Raw genomic sequence first — 20,734 nt, forward strand, 5'->3', positions numbered from 1 at the left:
CTTTTTAGGACAATGCTCATCTCATCGTTGACAACTATTTGCTTTTCAATTCTATTTGGATTCAATATTCCATTTCGCTTATGTGTGATGACTTTTATTGGAATCATTATTTAAATACTGCTGAAATGTTCCATATTTGGCCAGTGTTAATGTTCAATCTGTGCATGATGTCATTGTCTTACAATAATATTCACCGTTAGACACGTTTTAGGAATAATACGCTACTGTATTTGAAAGCTAATTTTCATGCAGATTTGAGATCATAGAAGCGCCTGAACTAAACTTCCCAAGCTCAAAAAAAAAAACGACATAGTACACTGCATTACTGATACCACAATGCACCAAACTTGGGGGGGGGGGGGGACTAAACAAAGCATGCTTATTAATTAACAACAATAATAAAGAACCCGAATAAAGACAGAGTAGCTGCTCGTGCGTACGTTGCAGACGGTGATGATGTGAAGCTGAAAAAGGCCGAGCGCAATATTACGCAGAAGCGCCAGCTGGGCCTTTTATTGCGAGTCATTTGCAAAAGCAGGCCAGCGGCCGCAGCTGGACAACAAAAGGCGCACGCCGCCGCCATCTGCGTGGACCACAAAGCCCGTCGCCGGTTATGCAAGTGCGTGAGCCGAGAGTGGGCTCGGCGGCGCAGGTCACGTACCCACAACGCCCACGGCCGACACGGCCCTGGACAGGCCCGACGGACCTTTTTGGGCCATCTTTGTGCGGTTGCCCAAGTCCAGACGTCCCAGCAACTCGCGCACCTCTTGCTGGCTGTACACGTGCTGCAAGAGAAAGCAACACAAGTAAAATCAAACGTAAATAAGAAAAAGAAAAAAAAAACACTCTGGGCTATTTGTTGCAACCGCGAAAGAGCCGCATTTTTAAAGTGATTGAGATTTAGGACGATTCGAGTCGAGAGATGGACATCTACCTCCACTTTAATAAGAATGAAATGATGTTCTAAAGAATCAACAGACTGTCAATTACACAACGCTCCATTAATATTTGCGAGAATGGCAACATGGGATGGTGGATCGTTACTGGAAGATGCTTCCTAATAACAATCATCATCATCATCATCATCATCATCATCATTATAACAAGCCGACATTATGAGCAAGAAATCAATTCCCGGCAGCTCATAAACGGGTGCGGCGAGCTCACAAGTCATCAGCCAGGCTGTCACACAGAATTACACTTGGGGGGGGGGGGGTTGCACAATACAACTGTATTACATAAAGCAGCATCACATAAGCACCTGCTCACCTTATCGTCCATGATGACCAGGTCCTTCGGTTCCGTGCGGTCAATCTTCAGCACTCTGTGTTTGGTCTGAGCCTGGTTGCTCCCCACCAAAAAATATCTCTGCAAAGGCCCAAAGAACACTTTGTGCATTCGGTCTTTGGCTGAAGGTGTATTTTACCAGCACAACAAGCACTGCCTGCTCAGCAGACACGGACGGCATCTGTAAAGCTGACGTCAACAGTTTTAAAAGTCGACTACAAATTGGCAGCAGTTGGAGAAGCTTGGCCATCATCACGCAGAATGTTCCCACGCGTAGTACAACTTGCGCTAAACATGGCAAGTTTCTCGGAACAGGATGTGTTCTTATAAACGTAGCTGCTACCACCACCGCTGACCCAAAAAACAGGCGCAAATCCTCTGAAAGTTTTCCCGGAGTGCTGCACTGGAACTCAGCGTCAACAAAAGCTTCATTCAGCAGATGCTTCAGTGAGTGATAGCGTTTTATCTGTAGTGACTTGAGCTTGTTCAGAGGGTTCCAACTATAGACTGTGATGCTTGCAATCTGTTGGCGGGGGGGGGGACATGATCATAATAATTGCATTGGTACAAATGAAAAAAAAAACCTGTCCTCATAAATAGAACGCTGACAGCTGGGTAAAATGATCTTTTATGTCTCCCCAAAGGACAAGAAAGGAACCAGACCACCAAAACCTGATCAGCGGACTTGGCATCTGTAAAGCTGACAAGTCACCGTTGGAACTAAAAAGACTGCTTTATTTCCACTGTGTCCAAAATAGTTGACTTGAGTTCGACACGAAAAGCAGCCAAACATCCCACACAGGCCTTTGCTGCCCTCTGATGTCCACGAGGAGGTCAATCCTCCTTTCAGATGACTTCCAGTCATCTGCGGTACTGGACTTACTTTCTCCAAAGCGGTTTTCTTTGGGCCTTCTCAAGGCGGCTGATTACAAGTTGAAAGCGTAAAGTTGCACTTTAACCAAATAAATGTCCCCATTGTGTGAATAGTACATAGGTGATATTAACAGGAGCAAGTCGTTTTTGACATATGCGAGTTTGGAGACATTAGTGGACCGACATGAGGATGAGGATGAGGATGAGGATGATGTAGAATGGACTTACGGCTCTGGTCTCGTACAGAACCATCCTCTGGAGCCCACTGATGACAGCTGCAGACTGAGGCATGTTTGCTCAAAATGTTTGATCCACAAACTGCCGTTGCAAAAAAAGACAAGAATTACAAAGGGAACATGAACGAAATAGCAGCTGCAAATTTGTTGCCAATTGACTCACCGTGAAATGATTCAAGCGACGAGCGGCGACAGCCACACACGGCGCCAATATTCAATATACATTTGGCCGCAAATGCCTAAAATATTCACATACAACGCGTTCGGAAACCATTTGAATTGAATGCGTGGGTGTATTTGACTAGCAAAATCAAGCAAGCGACGTGAATTTGTTTTAGTCATGTGACTGTCATGAACGCGGAAGACGTCGGGACGGCGCCCGGCGAAGCCCAAATATTTGAATTTCGCTTTCTTAAAAATTACGATAATCCGTATTGGTAATAAAATTGACAGCCTAATTGAATACCTTCAAACCCTTAAACGTCAACTTTAGATTGATGGCCACAATTCATTTTAGTCAGTAGAAGTTAGTTGAAAAAAATGTTTCTGAAAACGCTTGTTGACAGTTGCTATGGTAACAAACATCACTGTGCATAACGAGTAGTGCCAAATTGACGCAGCTTCTGTCCCCAACGAGCAATAATGCAACATTAAAGTAGTTCACATCAGCTGGAGAATTTTCTTTCTCTCTCTCTCTCTCTGAAAATTCTCAAGTAGGCCTCAGGTAAAACCATCTTTCGATAAATAGTGGTTAATGAAATGTAAATGTTAGCAAAAACAAACAAAACAAAAACTGAATTGTTCATTGCTGCATACTGCACATTTTATTGAAATGCACCGAGTTTATTGAAATATATGGCGTTCATCATGTGAATTTGACATGCGGGAAAATATTTTCTTTTTAATATTAAAAAACGTTATGCCCAATTTCTCCCGTCTTTGTACAATGCTAACAGGCTAGCCCTCGCCACCGCATTTACGTCATGAACGTTCAAATGTTAAATCAAGTATAAATGTTCTGATTATTTTTGCCAATTCCTGTCATATCACGTTAATGACTTCATTTAGTCTATTTTGACCATTTTTGTGATGTGACAGGCAAGCACAAGTCAGGCATGGATCTGGTGGACAATCTGATGGAAGAGGCCGCCGAGAGAGAGCGTCTGCTTTCCAAACCCACCTGCTTCCTCGTGGTAGGAAGGCCGGTAAGTAGGTTACATAACAATGCACATATGCACAGCAGACACCTCACGAGGTACACCTGCAGAGTTCAATTCATTCATGACTTTATTTAACCAGGTAAGAAGCTCATTGAGATTAAAATCTCTTTTCCAAGAGTGACCTGGCCACACAATCGTTATGCAAATGCAATTGCAATTGTGTTGTTATGAGGTCATACTGTCCGCCCATGTCTATTTTGTATTGCACGTGTCCTTAATTAAGGTTTTCTTGCCTTAACTGGATCCCAGCCCGGGTACACCTTGGACTGGTCAGCAGTCTATCGTAGGGCACGGACAAACAACCTTTCCCTCTCACATTCACTTGGGCGTCTTCATTTGACCTAACGTGCATGTTTCTGGAATGTAGGAGCGAGCTGCAAACACACACGTGCAGGTTGAAAAAAGGGCTTGAATCCAGAACCTGCAGCCTAGAAAGGAAAACCCTGAAAGAAGCACTCAACTCGATTATTTTCTCCAGTTCTGTTACTCACCCGAGCTCCAGTTGGCTCCAATACAAGAGCGACAAAAGTGCAAAACTTTATTAAGACCATTTGAAATCTGCATTTGAGTCCAGGAGGATCAATAAGAACAAAGCTGGCATGTTTAGCAATAATGCTTCACTCCAGCCATAAAATGTCCCCAAAATAAAGCTTTGACGTGTGTTGCAGGGTGTTGGTAAATCCACCCTGGCCAAAAACATTGCAGAGACGTGGGGGTGCGTTTTAATTGATGGTAAGCATCTGCTGTCTCACGCTTCCGTTTGCAAACCTCATCTTTTTATTCATTCGTCCGTTTCCCAATTGCAGACACGGAGGTGCTCGACTTCCACATCAGAAGTAAAACAGAGGATGGCATTAAGGTGACGCGAGTTACAACCTTTTTACCAGCAGTTGCTCCAAAGTTGGCTTTGTTTGTTCCCACCTCTACGCTAAAGCCGATCAAATCGTTTTGCAGCTCCTGGATATCCTCAACGCGGGTCAAAGTGTCCCGGAAGACGTGGTCCTGCGGCTCATCCTCGACATGCTCAACTCGTCCAAAGTGGAGCATTACGGTCGGTATGGGGCCGCGTTAGCCGCATATTGCATATGGCGGCGCGCTTTATGGCAGCCATGTTGAAACGGCACATGACGTCACAGGCTACGTGCTGAGCTGCCTGCCGTTCATATCGGAAGAGGGCGTCGGCGTCGATGAGCAGATGGAAATGATCAGGAAGCTCAAGCTCAAGCCGGACTTCATCATCAACATCAAGGTGCGTCTCGCGTCTCTTTGGCTTATCAAAAGTCATCCAAAACAAACCCCATCTGTCACTGATGCACTCGCATCTGCCGTTTGGTCAGTGTGCCGACAAAGACCTGGTCCAGAGGCTGTCCAGTCAGAAGCAGCACCCCATGACGGGTCTTCTGTACAATCAAGATCAATGCAAGTGGGACAATGACTTCCATGTAACGGGATTTATTGATGAGGAAGTCGTGGAGGAGGAGGATAAGGAAGACTCGCAGGTATTTATTTCTTCAACAACTAAATTGGGGCGGAGGCCCGCCCAACCCAGATCCAGCAAAATCCATGTCAGCACCTCCAGGAAATACCCTCAAATCCAGTTAATTACACTCTCAAAAGAAAAAAAATATTTTTAAAAATTCCAAATCGGGGGTGTGGGGTCATCTTATTATACGCGGGGCTTAATAAGAAACAAACATTTTTCACATATTGTTTAGACGTTTACCAGGACCGAGGCAGGATCGAGGGGTTGTTGTCTTCTGCACTCGGGTGTCACGTGTCTTTGTGGCGCTTGCAGGATGAAGGTGAAGAGGAAGAGGAGCAAATGAGCCCAAGGTGCACGATAGACCAGCTGGTGTGGATCCCTGAGCGGCAGTCCAGAAATACGTCTCTTCGAATCAACACATACAAGGACAACATCCTGCGCCCGCTGGAGGTACAAATTTGCAGCCGACTCGCACCCGTTCTGATCTAACAAGCTCCATGTTGTGGGTCAGGACTACATGATGGACCACAACCCTATTTACCTCTTCGAGGTGGACGGAAGCGACACCCCGGAGGAGTTGCTCTTAGTAAGCGGCTTCATACGTGTGGCGTGTTGGCATCTAGCGTGTTGCCGACTTCACGCGTGTCCTTGCTTGCTTGTAGTTTGTGTTGTCACGCCTGGGTTCGATGGCCATACAGCGCGTGTCCATTCCGGTGGTCCTCCATCAGAACGAAGAGTTGCCCGAAGACATCGAAACGGTTTGTCTGTCCTGCGCACTTTTTTTGTTTTTTTTGCTGTGTAGATCAAAAGAAAAGAAGGAAACTGACTGCCTGGTCAGCTGCGTTTGTCCGTCCTCGCGTACGAGGTTCCAGTGTACGAGGTTCCAGCGTACGCGCCAATGCGCCTCAACGCCGCCTCTGCTTTGCAGGAGGATCTGTTGAGGTTTATGTCCTCCTCCAGGATGTTGGTGCCGGGCTTCCGCTGGAGGAGGAGTCGCTGGGGTCGCAGTTGTCCGGTGGCCCTGAAGGAAGGACACCTGGTCCCCGGAAAACCAGAATTCTCCGTCGGGTGAGGGAGGCTTCTTCCGAGGGAAAGGTCTTCCCTTTTCATTCCTGATTGTCATCTCTGGTCCGAAACAGCTTTCGGGACAAAATGTACATCCTTTCGTCCCAAGAAGCCTACGATGTGTTTGTGAGCAACCCCAGGCCGTACCTGCTGCCTCCCATGCCGAGCCCCCCTTGCCGGGTCTGCATCATCGGAACGGAGGCTTCGGGGAGGCCCGCCCTGGCCAAGCTGATGGGCGCCAGGCGCAACGTGTCCGTGCTGGAGCTGGAAAAACTGGCCGAGCCGCTGGTGGCCGAGCTGGAGAAGGAGTGGCTGGCCAAAGTCCAAGAGGACAGCACGCAGGTGGCCATGGAGAAAATCCGGACCAAGCAGCAAAACGAGCAAAGTTCCGGCAAGTCGTCGTTCCGCTTTCGCAGCGTTTCCTTCGCCGTGTCTCGCCACGTGCTTTCAATGACGTGCGCCATTTTGCCTGGCCAGATGGAACCCCCGCTGTGGAAGGTAAGCGTGCGTTCAGTTCCCAAGAAGCCGATGTGGTGAAGGCCATGTGAAAATGTTGCTTGGCCCGCCGTCAGTGACGGAGGACCATCCCGAAGTGGTGGCGCTCGTGCAGACGGCTCTGGAAGAGGCCAAAAAGCAGGACGCCGCCAAGGAAGTCTATGCTCAAGCTCTGATGAAGGTCGTAAGAGAAGTGAGTTTTCTTTGACGGCCAAGTGGACGTGCCTGCGTGTCCTCTTTGTACACACTCTTGTGTGAGACAAAACTTAACGAGGTTTTTTAGTGAATATCACTGGCCATTTTGTCAGCGTTTATCCGTTTGTCTGACACTGCCCCTCGGTGGCCAAGGCAGGTACGCCAGAAGGCCACTGATTCAACTTTACTCATTTGTACTCCATTTCATGTCATCAAGTGTTTTTTCTCATCAGAAGGGTTACGAGTGTATTTTTTCCCTTTTTTTGGGGGGGGGGCTGGAACGGATTCATGACATTTCCATTCATTTTAGTGTGGAACCATTTCAACGCCAATCTCAATCAATAATGCTTTCTTTCTTTTTTTCTGGGCCACAGAATGAATCTTCCAACACGGCCAATGGCTGGGTTCTCGACAACTTTCCCAGGAACGCGTCACAGTTGGAGGCTTTACATCGAGCCGGGATCCATCCAGACTTCCTCTTCTGTCTCATCCACACGGAGGAGAATCAGAGTAAGTCGTGTCCACTTGCAGGCCTTCGTCAGGTGTTTGTCATCCCTCGCAGCCGCCTATTTATGAACATGGCCGCTCCGTTCGCACTGCAGATCAGTCCGGCGCTCCACCGGCAGAACAGGCCGAAGGTAAGGCAAGGAAGGTTTTCTTCCAAAGGTCCCAAATATTGTCTGATCCCGACGCGTTCTCCAGACAAGCCCGAGCCCAAAGCAGAGACGGATCAGTTCACCAGAGAATGGGAGGCCCTGCAGCTGTCGCTCAGCATCAGCCACTCGGTGCTGCCCACCGGCGACAGGAGCCCCGCCGAGCTTCTGGACGAGATTGTGCAGCTCATGGAGAGTGAGTGGAAAGCCTCCGCGTTTGTCCTCATGGAGCAGCCCGGGGCGCGGTCAGCCGGCATCGTGATAGAAAATGGACGTAAATCGGATTCATTTTTTATTTCCAATCTGCACGAGGCTGCGCTCCTTCGGTATACAGTATGCTTTGGATGTTTCTTTATTTAATTTTTTTGTCCAATCACATTTCAGCCAATGCTTGCTGCCCCGACAATCGAAACCTGCCTGGGGCCTTCGCAGTCGGTCGTGCTGGCTAAAGAACTTCAACTATGTTAGCAAGGGGACTGTTCGTTGAATCACATTTCTAAGCAAAAGTCCTTAACGACAGCATTTCTCCATCCTGGCCATGCATCTCTGCTGAGTATTAGGAATTTGATTCCAATTTTTTAGATCAATATTGATCCTGAAGTGGAGCACAGTTGTGTGCTGTAATAATACATTTGTAGGAGTGATGGTTTCAGATGGTCAGGTAAGCAGCCACTGAAGGAAGGCCCAGGTACCAAAGTCCACTCTCACCTGTGCACAATATTCTCCCTTGACAAATATAATCATGCTCCTGTTTTGAATGACACAGGCGGAAAGGAATTCATTTAACATGACACGATGTTTTATTATTTTGCTGGAAGAACTGCAGGGAACGCTTGAAACAAGGTCTGTCCTCCATTGTTGCGCAGAACCTTTCAAGTATTTGCCCAGAGAGTTCTCCGCCGTCGACTTGGATGAGGAAGCAGAAGATATCGAAGCCATTGCAAATCTGGAACTTGGCGACGACGACGACGGCGACTCCAAGGACACGGGCGAGGAGGAAGAGGAAGAGGAGGAGGAAGAGGAGGGCGAAAATGTCAGTAAACGGGCCGTTTGTCCTTTTAGCGTGTTGGGGACTTGAGATGAGAAACGGGCATCTCTTTCATCAGATACGTCCCGTAGTACCAAGACTGACCCGTGAGAGGCAGCATAGCGCCAAAGTGTATCAAGACTGCTGGAAAATAGGAACGACAACGTTGATATATCGCGCTTCGTTATTTGCCGTTTTATTTTTACAGCGTACATTATTGGCTATGTTGCAAGATTTTTGTAATCCTTTTTCCACACAGGCTAATGTTCCTGTATGCAGAGAAGGTCCAAAGTTTGGGCACATCAAAAAAGATCAAGTGCAATGCAAAACCCCTTGCGTACACGACAGTACATCACGAAAGTTAGCTAATTTCATACAAGCGACCACTGCAAGTTCGAACCAAATGTAATTCCCGCCACTGCCACCGGTGGTGCACTTTCAAACATGATCAAATCAAATCAAGCACATTTGTGTACCAGCGTGTATCCAGGCTAACGGTTAGCTAGTTAACAGGCACAGCCACTATCCAGAGCCAACAGGCAACTCGACACTCTCGTTGGCGACGCCCACGTAACACAACAGGCCAGGCCCGCCCCCTAAAGCCACACACATTCAAAGTCATTGATAGGACGGTGTCAAACGTGAGGATGGTGACCTCCACTTGCTCTCTTTTTGACTCAACTTATTGACCACAATTTGACTTTTTTTTTTTTTTGTCCTTCCTCTTAAAGTCGGACTCCGCCGGGGACGCACCTTCCAAGCGGGCTTTTGGCAATACTTTTATTTTCTGCCCGGTGGTGTTGAACAAGCAGAACGCGCTGGTGCCCTGCACAGACGAGATCTCGGCCAAGTATCTAGAAAAGGTCTACTATTTCTCCAACGTGGACGCCAGGGAGGCCTTCCTGCTCGCCCCCGAGCACTTTGTGGGACGGACCGAGCTTCTCAAGGTAGGAGACGAGGAAAAGGTAGGAAAGGAACGCTTTCACCTGATCTCCCGCGTGTCTTTCAGCCTCCCGCCCTGCGCATCTTCGTGCTGGGCTGCCGAGGTTCGGGCAAGACCACGCAAGGCGAGTGGCTGGCCAAGCAGCTCGGCCTCTTCCACATTCAATTCCAGGAGCGCCTGCAAACGCTGCTCATGCCCAAGATGAAGCAGCGAGTCATCCCCGCCGACGAGTCCACCGAGGAGCACCTGAGGGCCTTGAGGGTCGCCATCGAGGACGCCCGAGGCCAGGAACCCGCCGAGGTAAGCCCGCGTGGCTTTTTGCCCTTTTCACCTTCTGCCCAATCTTTTTTGCCCATTAGGAGGATCCGGGACTGACCGATGAGGAAATTGGTATTAAAGCCTACTTGGCTGACGACCTTCCATTGAGCTCGCACGTCCTGGAAGAGGTCATCAATCCATACTGGAAAACGGAGCCTTACATGTATGCTGGTGCGAGCGCGTGCACGAGCGCGTGCACGAACGCGCCCTCCCACGGAATCTGTCCTTTTTTTCTTTCCATCCATGCCAGGTCGACGGGTTTCATCCTGGAGGGTTTCCCTCACAACACCGAGGACGTGCAGCACATGATGCAGCATCAGCTTTATCCCGACGTGGTGGTCACCTTGATGGCGGAGGTGGAGGACGTCCAGGCGCGCCTTTTGCCCAAATTCTGGCAGAGGTGGCGAGAACACTGCGACCGGCGCGAAGCTTTGCTCGACGGCCTCCGTGAAATTCACAGCAAGGCTCGGGTGAGTCTCACGGGACGTGTGTGCGTGTGTACCGTGTAATGTGTACATTCGCACGCAACGTGTTCCAGGAAGAAAACATAACAAAGAGGAGGGCAGAACTGATGGAGGAGAAAGCGGCCTCTTCGACCGCCACCGCAAAAGTAAGCCATCTGCTCGCGTCAGCAATGGTGTGACCGATCTGAATTGATTTTCACGGCGAAACAAACCAGTTCAGCTGCCGCGCGGAAGACGAGGACGACGAAGACTCGGCCAACATCGAGGACGAGATCGAGGCCATCCTGGAGGAGGAGTACCCCGTGGAACGCTACGACGACTTCAAGGAGGAAGAGGAACTGGAGGAAGCCACCACGGAGAGGCTCAACACGGAAATCGAAGAACGTTACGTGGCCGACTCAAACAACATGGCCATCGTCCTGGTAACAACAACAGCAACAACAACCAAGCAAAACTATGAGACAATCTGCCATATTGTTAGATGAGCACATTGCCATCGTTCTCCAGCTTGCACAAATTGACCTCTGGCTTTGTAACCAGTTTGCACAGATGACGCTAGATAAGACGAGCGAGCTAAGTGAAGTGGGCTGTGACCATAAATGAGCACATCAGTAACTTTTAACAAAGGGCTTTAGTGACACAATAAGTCATCAATAACAGCACCACACAAATTAAACAATTAGACAATAAAAATGCGTGCAGAGTCATCTTAAGTAGTCCAAGTCAAAAGTCAATTTTAAGTCTATGTTGTACAACCATTTTAGGTTAATGCTGTTAAAGCATTTTTAAAGGGTAATGTAACTTGACAAAACAATAACAATGATCAAATCAAACTGTATGATACATCTTTTCATTTATTTTAAAAAGCAAAATAGTCACAATAGTGCAAATTAATTACATCTTATACACTATGTAAGTGGCTGCAATGCTTTTTTTATACTCAAGCATATAATAAAAATAATAGCATTTAATGGCACTGTATTCAAAACATACTAAAACATCACTTACAGTAATAATTCTTCTCATATGTAAAAGCGTCCTTCATTAAATTAACTTTGTAAACTTCACACAGCCAGCTTTGGCATCAATAACCGTTTTTTAAAAACATTTAATAATGGGCTGGTAACATAGCATGGCTGAGCTTTAGCATAGCTTAGCGATTAGCTCGCCTGCCTCAGTAAGGTCACTTGGCATGGTTTAGCTTACCAAGGCCAACAATGATTGAAAACACGGGTTCTCCCGGTTCCTGGTCACTTCTCATGTCTTCAACAGCTGTCTTTGTCGATTTATATGTGCATAAGATGGGTTTAAAATGTTGTTTCTGAGCGTTTGGTTTTTCTGCTCGGGCGGCTTCGTCTCACGTGCTCTCGAAAGTTTTCGTCTCGTCTTGACCTGTCAATCAAGTGACTATGGGGGAGGAACTTCCGGTTTAAATCAACGGCAGATTTTGTAAAAAAAATATATATATAAATAACTTCATGAATTGAAAGAAATATGCTGATGATATGATTTATTGGTGTTTTCCCTATTTTTTGATAACATATTTTTTGTTAACTCTTAGTTGGTCACAGAGATACAGGTCCTTTTCAGATATCATCTCTATTTTCTCATACAAAATGGAAATAGGTTAAGGAAGTTAAGCATTCATGTCATGTAAAGAAGAAGAAGATGCTGTTTGTAGCAGTTAACTGGCGGCTAGCACATCTCAACTTGTGAAATGGAAAACATTCTTTTGACCAGAGGTGGGCATTCTGTCAATATTGACGGAAGGTCAATCCGTCCGTGACGGACGGCCATTTTGTTGATGATTGATGTGAAACTTGGAAAAATTGACAAAGCATTGACGGAAAGGGGTTTTTGTCCGTCCCATTTTGCTGACATTTGACGGATGCCTGCTTCGAATGACAGAAACATTGACGGACGCTCATTTTGCTGAGCACTCAAGGAATGACGGTTCGGCTTGATCTATTGGCGATGACGGTCCCGATTGCTGAATGACGGGCGCTGAAAATTCATTGACGCGTCCGCCTCTGCTTTTGACGCGCTCTGTGCAGTCGAGCGGATAGTGTTCAAATGTGTTGTTTATGTCTCACACATGCAGGAGGTTCTAAGCGAGCTGAAAATTCCGCGGATATCCATCAACGCCTCGCGCAAGACGCCGGTGGTGCGGCGTCAGCTGCTCCTGAAAGTGGAGCCGCTGCAGGCCAACCGCGAGTCGCTCTTCCAGAAGTGTCAGGCCATCTCGTACAACCTGGCGCAGCTGCTGCTGCTCTACTCCTTCAAGTTCCACAGCGCCTTCGGATGCCTCGACCCCGTCAAGGTAAAGTGGCGAGCGCCGGCTGAAAGACTTGCGGCCCCCGACCGCATTGGTTTCTGGGTCCAAAAAGGACCCCTGCGGCCATTTTCGGGGCCAATGGCATGAAAAGCGTGCGTGTGCGAAGCTCCTCTGTCTGCTTGTGTGTCGACGGGCGCAGCGCTACAACGAAGGCGACCTGATCCAGCCCGTGCTGTGGCCTTTGGACTCGGCCTTCCCGGTGCTCTTCAACCAGTACATCTACTTCTTCAACTCCAAGAACAACCAGAAGACGTTCATGCTCAACCCCTTGAAGTACCTCAGGCAGTCCAAGCCCTCCCCCATGCTTCCCGTCAATATGGCCGTTGTGGGACCTCCCAAATCAGGCAAAACCAGCGGTGAGTAGGCCCCCGACTTGACTTGCCTTGCCCCCCCCCCCCCCCCCAAGTTCCTTCCCTTTCCAACTGGCTGTCCGCCGTGTGGGCAGTGGCCACCATGTTTGCGCAGAGGTACGGCTTGGACCTGCTGTCCATCGGCGGCGTAATGCGGCGCATTCTGGAGGAGCAGGCGCAGAGCGACCTGGCGCAGCAGATGAAGCAGCACCTCCACCGGGGCCTGGTGGTGCCCGACGAGCTGGCCGTGCAGTGCCTGGAGAAGGTTCTCATGAGCTTGCTGTGCAGCACGCAAGGGTGCGTACGCCGCGAGGCAGGAAACGGGCCGCCTTCGCGGATAAAGACTGCGCGTGTTGCAGGTACGTGTTGGACGGCTTTCCCATGACCATGAAGCAAGCGCAACTGATGCAGGCCAACAGCATCATCCCCATGCTGGTGGTGGAGATGGAGCTGGACACGGTGGAGGTGCTCAAGCGAGGCCTGGCCATCAAGATGGAGGAGAACAAGTCGGAAACGCCGCCGCCGCCGCCGCCGCCGCCGTCGTCACGTGACGAGCCGGCAACATTGACGCACGGCTCCCGTCTTGTGCTTTTCCTCCCCCGGCAGGCCCCACCTGCTGCACGACAGCGCCGAGATCCTCCACATCCGCAACACGTGTTACAGGCAGGAGGCGGAGCTCATGAGGCACCACTTCCGACAGCAGTACGACAACTGGGTCCAGATGGACGGCCTGAAGAGCAAGTGGTACATCTGGGAGCGGCTGATCAAGCAGATCAGCGTCAGCGTGGACTCCATCCACACCTACCTGAGGAGGACCAGGAGCGGTAAGTCGGCGGCGGAAAAAGCCGGCGGCGGCGGCGGCGGCGGCCTTCAAACGGCGACTTGCCGCACGCAGGTCGAGCGGGCTGCATCGACCGGCTGTGCGTCACACCCAAAGAGTTTCAGCGGCAGCTGGGAGCGTTCGCCCAGTACTGCCCCGTCTGCCTGGCCCTGCACGACCACCTGCTGGACTGCTCCGAAAGCGCCTCCCTCATGTACGCCGCCGAGTACAACAGAAGATACTTCAAGATGTGCAGCCGGCCGCATTTGGAGGTCAGCCGCAAAGATAGCAACGGGGCGACATTTCGAAAATTTGCTCTGACGACAGTTTGCTTGCGCGGCAGAGCTTCCTGGCCCATCCCGATCAGTTTGTCAGCCCCGGGTGCCCGCGACCTCTCCCGGCGGCGGAGCGGCTGCCCAGAAAGTTGAGCGCCGAACAAGTCGCCGGCAGGTTCCCTCAGCAGATCGAGATGAAAGGCTTCTGCCCCGTCACGTACCTGGACGGAAAACTCAGGTACGCCCACACAAGACATTTCAAAGGCACGGCGCAATAAAGCAGAGGAGAACAAAAAGGGACACAAGTGACCTTGAAAGTAATTATTTAGTGCAACTCAATGACCTTGACTTGTTGCTTTAGGCAGAATTCCCAAGGTGGCTTTGTTTGAATTTTCCTGCTCATTCATGTCAGCCGCTTGTTGCCAGGCAGATTTCAGGGGACGGAGACAAATCTCCTCCCTCAAGTCCACCCCAAAAGTTGACATCATTTCCTGGTCATGTCAGACACGTGTTGCCAGGCAGAATTCACGGAGCATCATTATTTGTTCCCCCAAGGCCGCAAAATGTCATCCCTGAGGACTATTTGCATTGGTACGGTCTATTAGGGACACAGAAAAATAGGTATTGGAGGTAGAAATATTGTGAGAAGAAGAAAAAAACTCACAAATATATGAGGAAAAAGATATATAGTTTTAAATAATATACATTATGACAATTTACACATGGCCCCAATAGTAGGATGAGCAGCTCCTGGTCCAGACCAGTGCTACAGTTTTTCATTTCTTGCAATGCCTCCTCAAAATAGGTTTTTGAAAACCGAGCCAAAAAGTATCTTTTCATGAGTTCCAGTCGGCTACGTGTCATGTAAAAGTTGGTTTCTCATCAATTTTTTCGCAATATCAACCTCCCCCCACACCCCCCCCGAGAAAACCACTGTTACTTCTTCGCATTCATTTTCACTGCTCGTCTGCTCTGTATTGGATACAAATGTCAGAGAGTAAAGATGGGAGTTGTGCTTGCTTTTGTGAGGTACGAAGCGCTGGTGCACGGCAACACGGACTTCGCGGTGGAATACCGAGAGCGGCTGTACACGTGCGAGACCAAGCAGAAGCAGTACAAGTTTTTGAGGTGAGAGACGACCGGCACGCGCCGCCACTTTTGTGCCGTCACGAGCTTGCGATGGTTTGTCTTGGCTTTTTGGTCAAGTGCTCCGGAGCTCTACTGGGACCTGAAGCTGCCCAGCAAGGTGCCCCCTCTTTGCGAGCCCATCCCGCTCACCTCCCTCCCCACGCTGGGCTACCTGGAGCAGGTGAGCGAACGCCGACGGCGCACGTTTCCCGGCGAGTGGTTTGTGAGCGCTTTGTGTGGCTGCCAAGGGCGTCGCGGTGGCGGTCATCAAGGCCATGACGGCCGTGGGCTGCCTCAAGCCCAAGTTCCCCTTCTGCAGCATGGAGCGGTCCGCGCTCCACTACGTGGCCTTCTACCTGAAAGGTGCGCGCTCGCCATTTGCTCATTTGCTCAATGGAGGGTGAAGCAGCGTGTGGCTCGACTGTCCTGCTTTTTGGCCTTCCAGCTTTCAACCACAGCAGCACGGAACACGTTCGGCAGTCGTACAAGAAGAAGTTGGCCTCGTTCGAGGAGGACTGCGCGCTCATCCCGTACCTGAGCTCGGTGATGAGGGCCGACTACAAACTCCCCAGCCGGCGTCCCGTCGACTTTGACTTCAAGATGAGAACCTTTCTGGCCTTGAGAGATTCGCCCTCGGCCAAATCCGATCTGCCACTTTAAGACTCTAAACACAAGAGACGTTTTGTTTTCACCGCATTGTGCAAGTCCAAATTGCTCGGGCTGGAAGGATCGGAACCGCCCCGTTGGCCAATGAAAGAAAATGTCTCGTACTTGTTGCTAGGCAGACTCCGCACGTGGCCTTGAGCCCGATGGAAAATGACATTAAAGCCAGACGAGCTAACGGTTAGCTAACTCCACACTCTCATTTGCCGGCCCCCCATATCACTCACCAGCCGAGTCGCACGCATTCAAAGTCACAGATACGACAGGGTGGGCTGAAACAGCGCCAGCGCCTCACATGTTAATAATCAGTCGTGTCACGTCTGCTTTTGGCTTTCTCTCATAAGTGCCCCAAACGCCAATGAAAAAACAAAATGTCCAATATCACTTGTTGCTAGGCAGAATTGATGACAGACCCAAGAAAAGGTCCTGTAAGAAATGTATGGATTATTTGGAGTCCAGTCTGTATTAAATATGAAATGTTGGAAGACTGTTGCACCTTTAAGGCACCACAATGCACTCATGCACATGACCGCTGTGGACAGAAACCCCGCCCACCCCCAATGCCCCCCCGCAGTGGAAAGGAAATTCTTCTCATCTGACCGCCGACTTCCCCAACAAGCACAAACTTCCTTCACAAGCGCCATGAAGCTGAAAGGATCGCCATGGCGGCGACGGCAGCACCGGGACGTCCAGGCGGCAGCGGCCTCGTACCGCCGGCACGTGGACGAGGCCGAGGCCGAGGCCGAGCGACACCCACGGCGCGGGGAGGGCCGCCGGGGTTTCCGGGCCGAGCGCTACCAGCCGCTGCTTGAGCAGGAAGTCACGGAGGAGAAGACGAGCAAGAGGGAAAAGCACAAACGAGTCGGCAAGGTTGGTCCCAACTTCTTTTTCCCGTCATCTTTTGGTCCCAACTTCTTTTTCCCGTCATCTTTTGGTCCCAACTTCTTTTTCCCGTCATCTTTTGGTCCCAACTTCTTTTTCCCGTCATCTTTTGGTCCCAACTTCTTTTTCCCGTCATCTTTTGGTCCCAACTTCTTTTTCCCGTCATCTTTTGGTCCCAACTTCTTTTTCCCGTCATCTTTTATCCGACTGCTGCTGCAAAGTCATGGAGGTGCCTTTGATTGTTTCACGTGCTTTTAAAACGTTAAGCTTAAACACGAGTACCGGCTGTCACCTTTTTTTTTCTTTTTTGACGGGACATGGAAGCAGCACAAGATTGGCTGCTTGCAAAATGGAGTAAACAAGCTGCCTCTTTCAAGTTTGTTACCTCCATTTTTTCCCTCGTCAGAGCTTTGACAAAAGAGACACTTACACGGGTGCCGATGCATTGTCCAAAATAAAAAAGTGCATGTGCAGGTGCCAGCGTGTACTCGTTAGCCCCAATGACAACATGAGTAGCCCACAGGTCCGTTGCAAAAATAGCTCAGCGGCGATGGGACATTGCGACTTACGAAGCACGTTAACATGACTTTCTTTCAACGTAAGAAATGTCGATTGAATGGAATGTTTTCATTGCTCCAAATATTTGCTCTTCAAAATCAAGTCACTCAAATCAATCAATCCGTCCGTCATGCATGATTTTCTGACCTACCGTAAATGCTGCGCTGCCGTTTGTGGCGTTCAAGTGGAAAATGGCTGCCGGAAAGTTGCTTTTGCAGCCGTTTCCTGTCCGGAGGAGGTGAGGGTCGACGAGGGCGTTTGTTTGCGCGTCTCCGTCTTGCGTGCAAAATCAGGACAATGTTGCAAGCAGGAAACGTTGTGGCCCGTTTGTCCTGCAGAACGCGTCCAAAGCGTTTGGTTCCACCTGGAAGTGCCTGATGCTGGGCCTGTACCATTTTGCTGCCGTCTACTCCAGGCCCGCCGCCGTCGCCGCCGCCTTCGTGCCGCACTTCAGCCCGGCCAGGAACAGACCTTGAAGGCATCGGATCGTCTCTGTATTCGCTGTAAACGGCGTCACCGTCATATTGACGCTCATTTCCGTTAGCATGAAGCTAGCTGACTTTCATTGGACGGAACGGAACGATTCAGGCCCAACCAACGTGAATTCTCTTAAGGCCGATACGATGAATATAAAAATGTCTCTCTTTTCTCATTTCCCAATTGCAATATTATTGGAATATTACAACAATAATAATATCAAGCTATTCGGAATATTTAAAAAAATTCTGCTTTTCTTTTTCTACAATAAAAGAATCCTTGTACTCGTTTGTTTTCTTGTAATAAAGTACGACGATTTGGATCCCATCAAATGACGTTTCATTGTCATGACTTTGTTTGGTTTCAGAAAATATAAATATGATTGACTATAATGACAACTTTGTAATATTATGACTTCAACCTTGGACATGTATTTACATAGGATCACTAACTTTATTTGGATAAAAATGAGTACGCGTGTGTAACAACAGACAAAATTGCTTTTAGGTCGGAGAAGCCCGTGAAAGCGTCCGCACTTCCACATCAGGATTATCGCCCGCTGCAGCCAAAAATAAGAAGTGTAAACTTCCAGAAGGGGTTGATTTGCGGTCGGTCGGCGGTGCTGAATTTTTTTTATTAGGAAATTGAAAAATAAGCTTCCTCATTCATAATCTTCGATTGAAACGGGCAGGAATCGGAATCCTTAACTTGAATGGCAAAGAGAGACGACATGTTTGCATTTTTTGAATATTTAATTTTGAGGAGCGTTTGGCGGAAATTAAACATTTGCATGTTAAGTATTTTTACTAATTGTATACATGTTTATGCGTATGAATAGATGTCAAATTACAAGTCGGTGTTAGTATAAGCGCATTTCCCGCGATTCAAACAGGAAATACTACAAGTTTTGGCGGAAGACATGCAACTGCTAACGAGTAGACGCAGGGGAGGGAGGGAGGGAGGGAGGGGGAGAGAGAGAGAGAGAGAGCAAATGTGACAGTGAAGAAGAAAGGAGAATAAAAAAAAGCTGACGACATCTTGTTGACGTCAAGTCACGACGAGCGCGACGAGCGCGAGCTATCAAGTGTGCGCTTGCGTCTGGAGGAGCCACACCTCGTTGGTACGCTTGAGCAACTTGAAGGGGCTGTCGTACCCGGCCACGTAGTAGGGACGCTCTGCAAAATGGACGCCGTCCCGCCCGAGGCTCTCCAGCAGCTTCAGGAGCTCATCGCGCACCAGCGTCTCGTTGGAAAAGCCGCCGTAGCTTCTGACATCACAACACACACCACAAAACCAAGTCAGCGCAAGTACGCATACTCAACTACTTGAACCAGGCAAAAGGTTCCAAAGAAGAAGGCTCCATTTTGCAAAATCTACCCTCTATAAGCAGGGGTGACCAAGTCCTGTGACCGCCCAATGATCAGTGAGCTCTGCAGAAGCCTGACCATTGGATTCAGGTGTGTTGGAGGAGGGGAACATGGACAACGGGCTGGATTGGGGCTCCCCAGAACCGGACTTGGAGACCCCTTGCTCCAAAGTCGATTCAAGGATGACTTTCCACATTTGGGGGGGGGGGGCTTAAAACCGCTGTGTGACGACGCCCCAACATGAGTCGCCCCTCCCCTGCCGCACATAAGCACCAGAGCGCCTTTGTTGGTATCAGCAGTAAAATGCATCGTCTGCTGGCAGAGCGCCTCGTTGGTGGCCTTGAGTGTGCGCATCACAAAGAGAAATGGAAGAAGGGATACTTTATTTTTATTTTTATCGAGGAATGTATTTTTCTAACCAGACAGCCGGCACGTGTCTGACATTGTCACTTTGGAGCACCTTGTTGTTGGCCACGAGTGCACCCACGAGAGTGAGGACACGCCTACAACAAGCACACTGGTCGTCCAATTTTCCAGACGGCTTTTCACCTGACCGCGAGCACTTCCGTACTTTGCGTGCCGCTCACCTGACGTAGGCGGTGAACTGCTCCCTGTTCTCCAGGAAGACGTCGGGGTCGCTGGGCGGCGGCGGCACTTGCCGGTGCTCCTCGGGGATGAAGAAGGACACGGTGAAGTGCGACTCGCAGGCGGGGCCCGCACCGGGTTCCACGCGGCACGTCACCGGGGCCGTCATCTCCACTTTCACCTCTGACAGTTCGGGGAGGAGCACAAACAATTTGTTAGACGCTCGTCCCGAAAAGTCCGGAAAACAGAACAGTGTCCAAAGTGGATCTATAAAGCGCTATTATTGATGTCACCGAACACTGAAGCCCGTGAGAAACGTTTGCCAACAGACATCAAATGCAGAGTTTGTGTGCTGGCGAATGTCCATCTGCTGACAGGGAAATTTGGGACGCACTTTTGTGGTTGTGGCCTTGAATGTAGTTGAAGAGTCTGCGGAATCCGACTCGCATGGCTTCATCCAGACTCGTCCCGCTCAGCGTGGTGCTGACCCACTTGGCCGCCTGGTAGGTGCGCACCTGGTAGTCCTCCGGCTGCACACACAAAACCAGCAAGAAATGCTTTCATTCCTGATGCAGCTCGACCTCATTGCACGAGTAAAACCGATTCACTACGGTGACGTCATGCATTCCGCCAGTATCATTGAAGGGAGAGGGAAAAGAAGCGGACCTGCTTCTCAGGCGCTGTGAACTCTGGGTACTGTAGTCCGCTGGAGAAAAGAGCCTGTCTCGCCGCTTTCAACATGACTGCTACTCCGAAAAGGTTCACTCCTTCGAGCAACTTGATAAAAGACGACTAAATCGACTGACAATGATAACGCGTCGTAAGTACGAGCTGGTGGTGAAGTTAGTTAACAGGACGCTTAAAAACCGCGACGTTTTTGTCTTCATTAAACTTGTTTTGACACCTGTCTGAACAACTCGCCACACAAAGTGTGTTTTGTAACATCGCTTCCTGTCACGTGAACCCCCGTTCGGCGCTACTATTGGCTTGAGTAAACATGTGTAGCTCGAGGCGTGGCTCAACGTCAACATTTGA

General features: G+C 49.4%; 4 protein-coding genes across 9 annotated transcripts in view; 2 read left to right on the forward strand and 2 right to left on the reverse strand.

Moving 5' to 3' along the window:
• The window catches only part of fig4a (FIG4 phosphoinositide 5-phosphatase a), a 32,588-nt gene extending 20,948 nt beyond the window's left edge, over positions 1 to 11,640 (reverse strand). Inside the window, exons 1-5 of one of the 2 annotated variants that reach the window (XM_086060528.1) lie at positions 11,466 to 11,640; positions 2,560 to 10,678; positions 2,389 to 2,478; positions 1,270 to 1,368; positions 662 to 785 (exon numbers count right to left, since the gene is read on the reverse strand). In XM_086060528.1, coding sequence (XP_085916654.1) covers positions 662 to 785; positions 1,270 to 1,368; positions 2,389 to 2,451 — 286 coding nt within the window. In that variant the 5' untranslated portion in view covers positions 2,452 to 2,478; positions 2,560 to 10,678; positions 11,466 to 11,640. Of the gene's footprint in view, positions 1 to 661; positions 786 to 1,269; positions 1,369 to 2,388; positions 2,479 to 2,559; positions 10,679 to 11,465 lie in introns of those variants that run through there. The other variant, XM_086060527.1, reaches the window with a different exon arrangement.
• Positions 2,992 to 15,837, forward strand: ak9 (adenylate kinase 9). 3 transcript variants are annotated; one of them, XM_086060526.1, is made up of 35 exons: positions 2,992 to 3,120; positions 3,495 to 3,601; positions 4,285 to 4,348; positions 4,423 to 4,475; positions 4,571 to 4,667; positions 4,753 to 4,865; positions 4,954 to 5,115; positions 5,412 to 5,549; positions 5,611 to 5,685; positions 5,762 to 5,857; positions 6,028 to 6,167; positions 6,239 to 6,555; positions 6,642 to 6,662; positions 6,737 to 6,852; positions 7,229 to 7,364; positions 7,457 to 7,492; positions 7,557 to 7,703; positions 8,374 to 8,540; positions 9,266 to 9,481; positions 9,544 to 9,777; positions 9,837 to 9,958; positions 10,046 to 10,265; positions 10,334 to 10,405; positions 10,475 to 10,681; positions 12,361 to 12,579; positions 12,734 to 12,950; positions 13,040 to 13,241; positions 13,304 to 13,450; positions 13,551 to 13,768; positions 13,840 to 14,036; positions 14,108 to 14,277; positions 15,069 to 15,167; positions 15,246 to 15,348; positions 15,416 to 15,530; positions 15,613 to 15,837. In XM_086060526.1, the coding sequence occupies exons 2-35, from the start codon at positions 3,512 to 3,514 to the stop codon at positions 15,825 to 15,827; spliced, it is 4,941 nt and encodes a 1,646-aa protein (XP_085916652.1). In that variant the 5' UTR covers positions 2,992 to 3,120; positions 3,495 to 3,511; the 3' UTR covers positions 15,828 to 15,837. The 3 variants fall into 3 exon arrangements, with proteins under 3 accessions (XP_085916652.1, XP_085916651.1, XP_085916650.1); XM_086060525.1 differs by having other exon boundaries at positions 6,060 to 6,167; positions 6,239 to 6,662; XM_086060524.1 differs by having other exon boundaries at positions 6,060 to 6,167; positions 6,239 to 6,662; positions 9,837 to 10,265.
• Positions 15,838 to 15,847: 10 nt separating this feature from the next.
• LOC147159005 (required for drug-induced death protein 1-like) lies at positions 15,848 to 18,062 on the forward strand. The gene is made up of 2 exons (XM_086060536.1): positions 15,848 to 16,700; positions 17,609 to 18,062. The coding sequence occupies exons 1-2, from the start codon at positions 16,266 to 16,268 to the stop codon at positions 17,744 to 17,746; spliced, it is 573 nt and encodes a 190-aa protein (XP_085916662.1). The 5' UTR covers positions 15,848 to 16,265; the 3' UTR covers positions 17,747 to 18,062.
• Positions 18,063 to 18,480: 418 nt separating this feature from the next.
• hebp2 (heme binding protein 2) lies at positions 18,481 to 20,671 on the reverse strand. Of its 3 annotated transcripts, none has more exons than XM_086061546.1 (5): positions 20,366 to 20,671; positions 20,094 to 20,229; positions 19,702 to 19,882; positions 18,861 to 19,014; positions 18,481 to 18,672 (listed from the first exon to the last, which is right to left on the reverse strand). In XM_086061546.1, the coding sequence occupies exons 1-5, from the start codon at positions 20,438 to 20,440 to the stop codon at positions 18,646 to 18,648; spliced, it is 573 nt and encodes a 190-aa protein (XP_085917672.1). In that variant the 5' UTR covers positions 20,441 to 20,671; the 3' UTR covers positions 18,481 to 18,645. The 3 variants fall into 3 exon arrangements, with proteins under 3 accessions (XP_085917672.1, XP_085917671.1, XP_085917670.1); XM_086061545.1 differs by having other exon boundaries at positions 18,481 to 18,675; XM_086061544.1 differs by having other exon boundaries at positions 18,481 to 19,014; positions 20,366 to 20,670.
• Positions 20,672 to 20,734: the final 63 nt, after the last annotated feature.

This window comes from Leptonotus elevatus, chromosome 18, assembly GCF_054856555.1.
Source record: "Leptonotus elevatus isolate MCC_2025b chromosome 18, RoL_Lele_1.0, whole genome shotgun sequence".
Classification (NCBI taxonomy): Eukaryota; Metazoa; Chordata; class Actinopteri; order Syngnathiformes; family Syngnathidae; genus Leptonotus; species Leptonotus elevatus.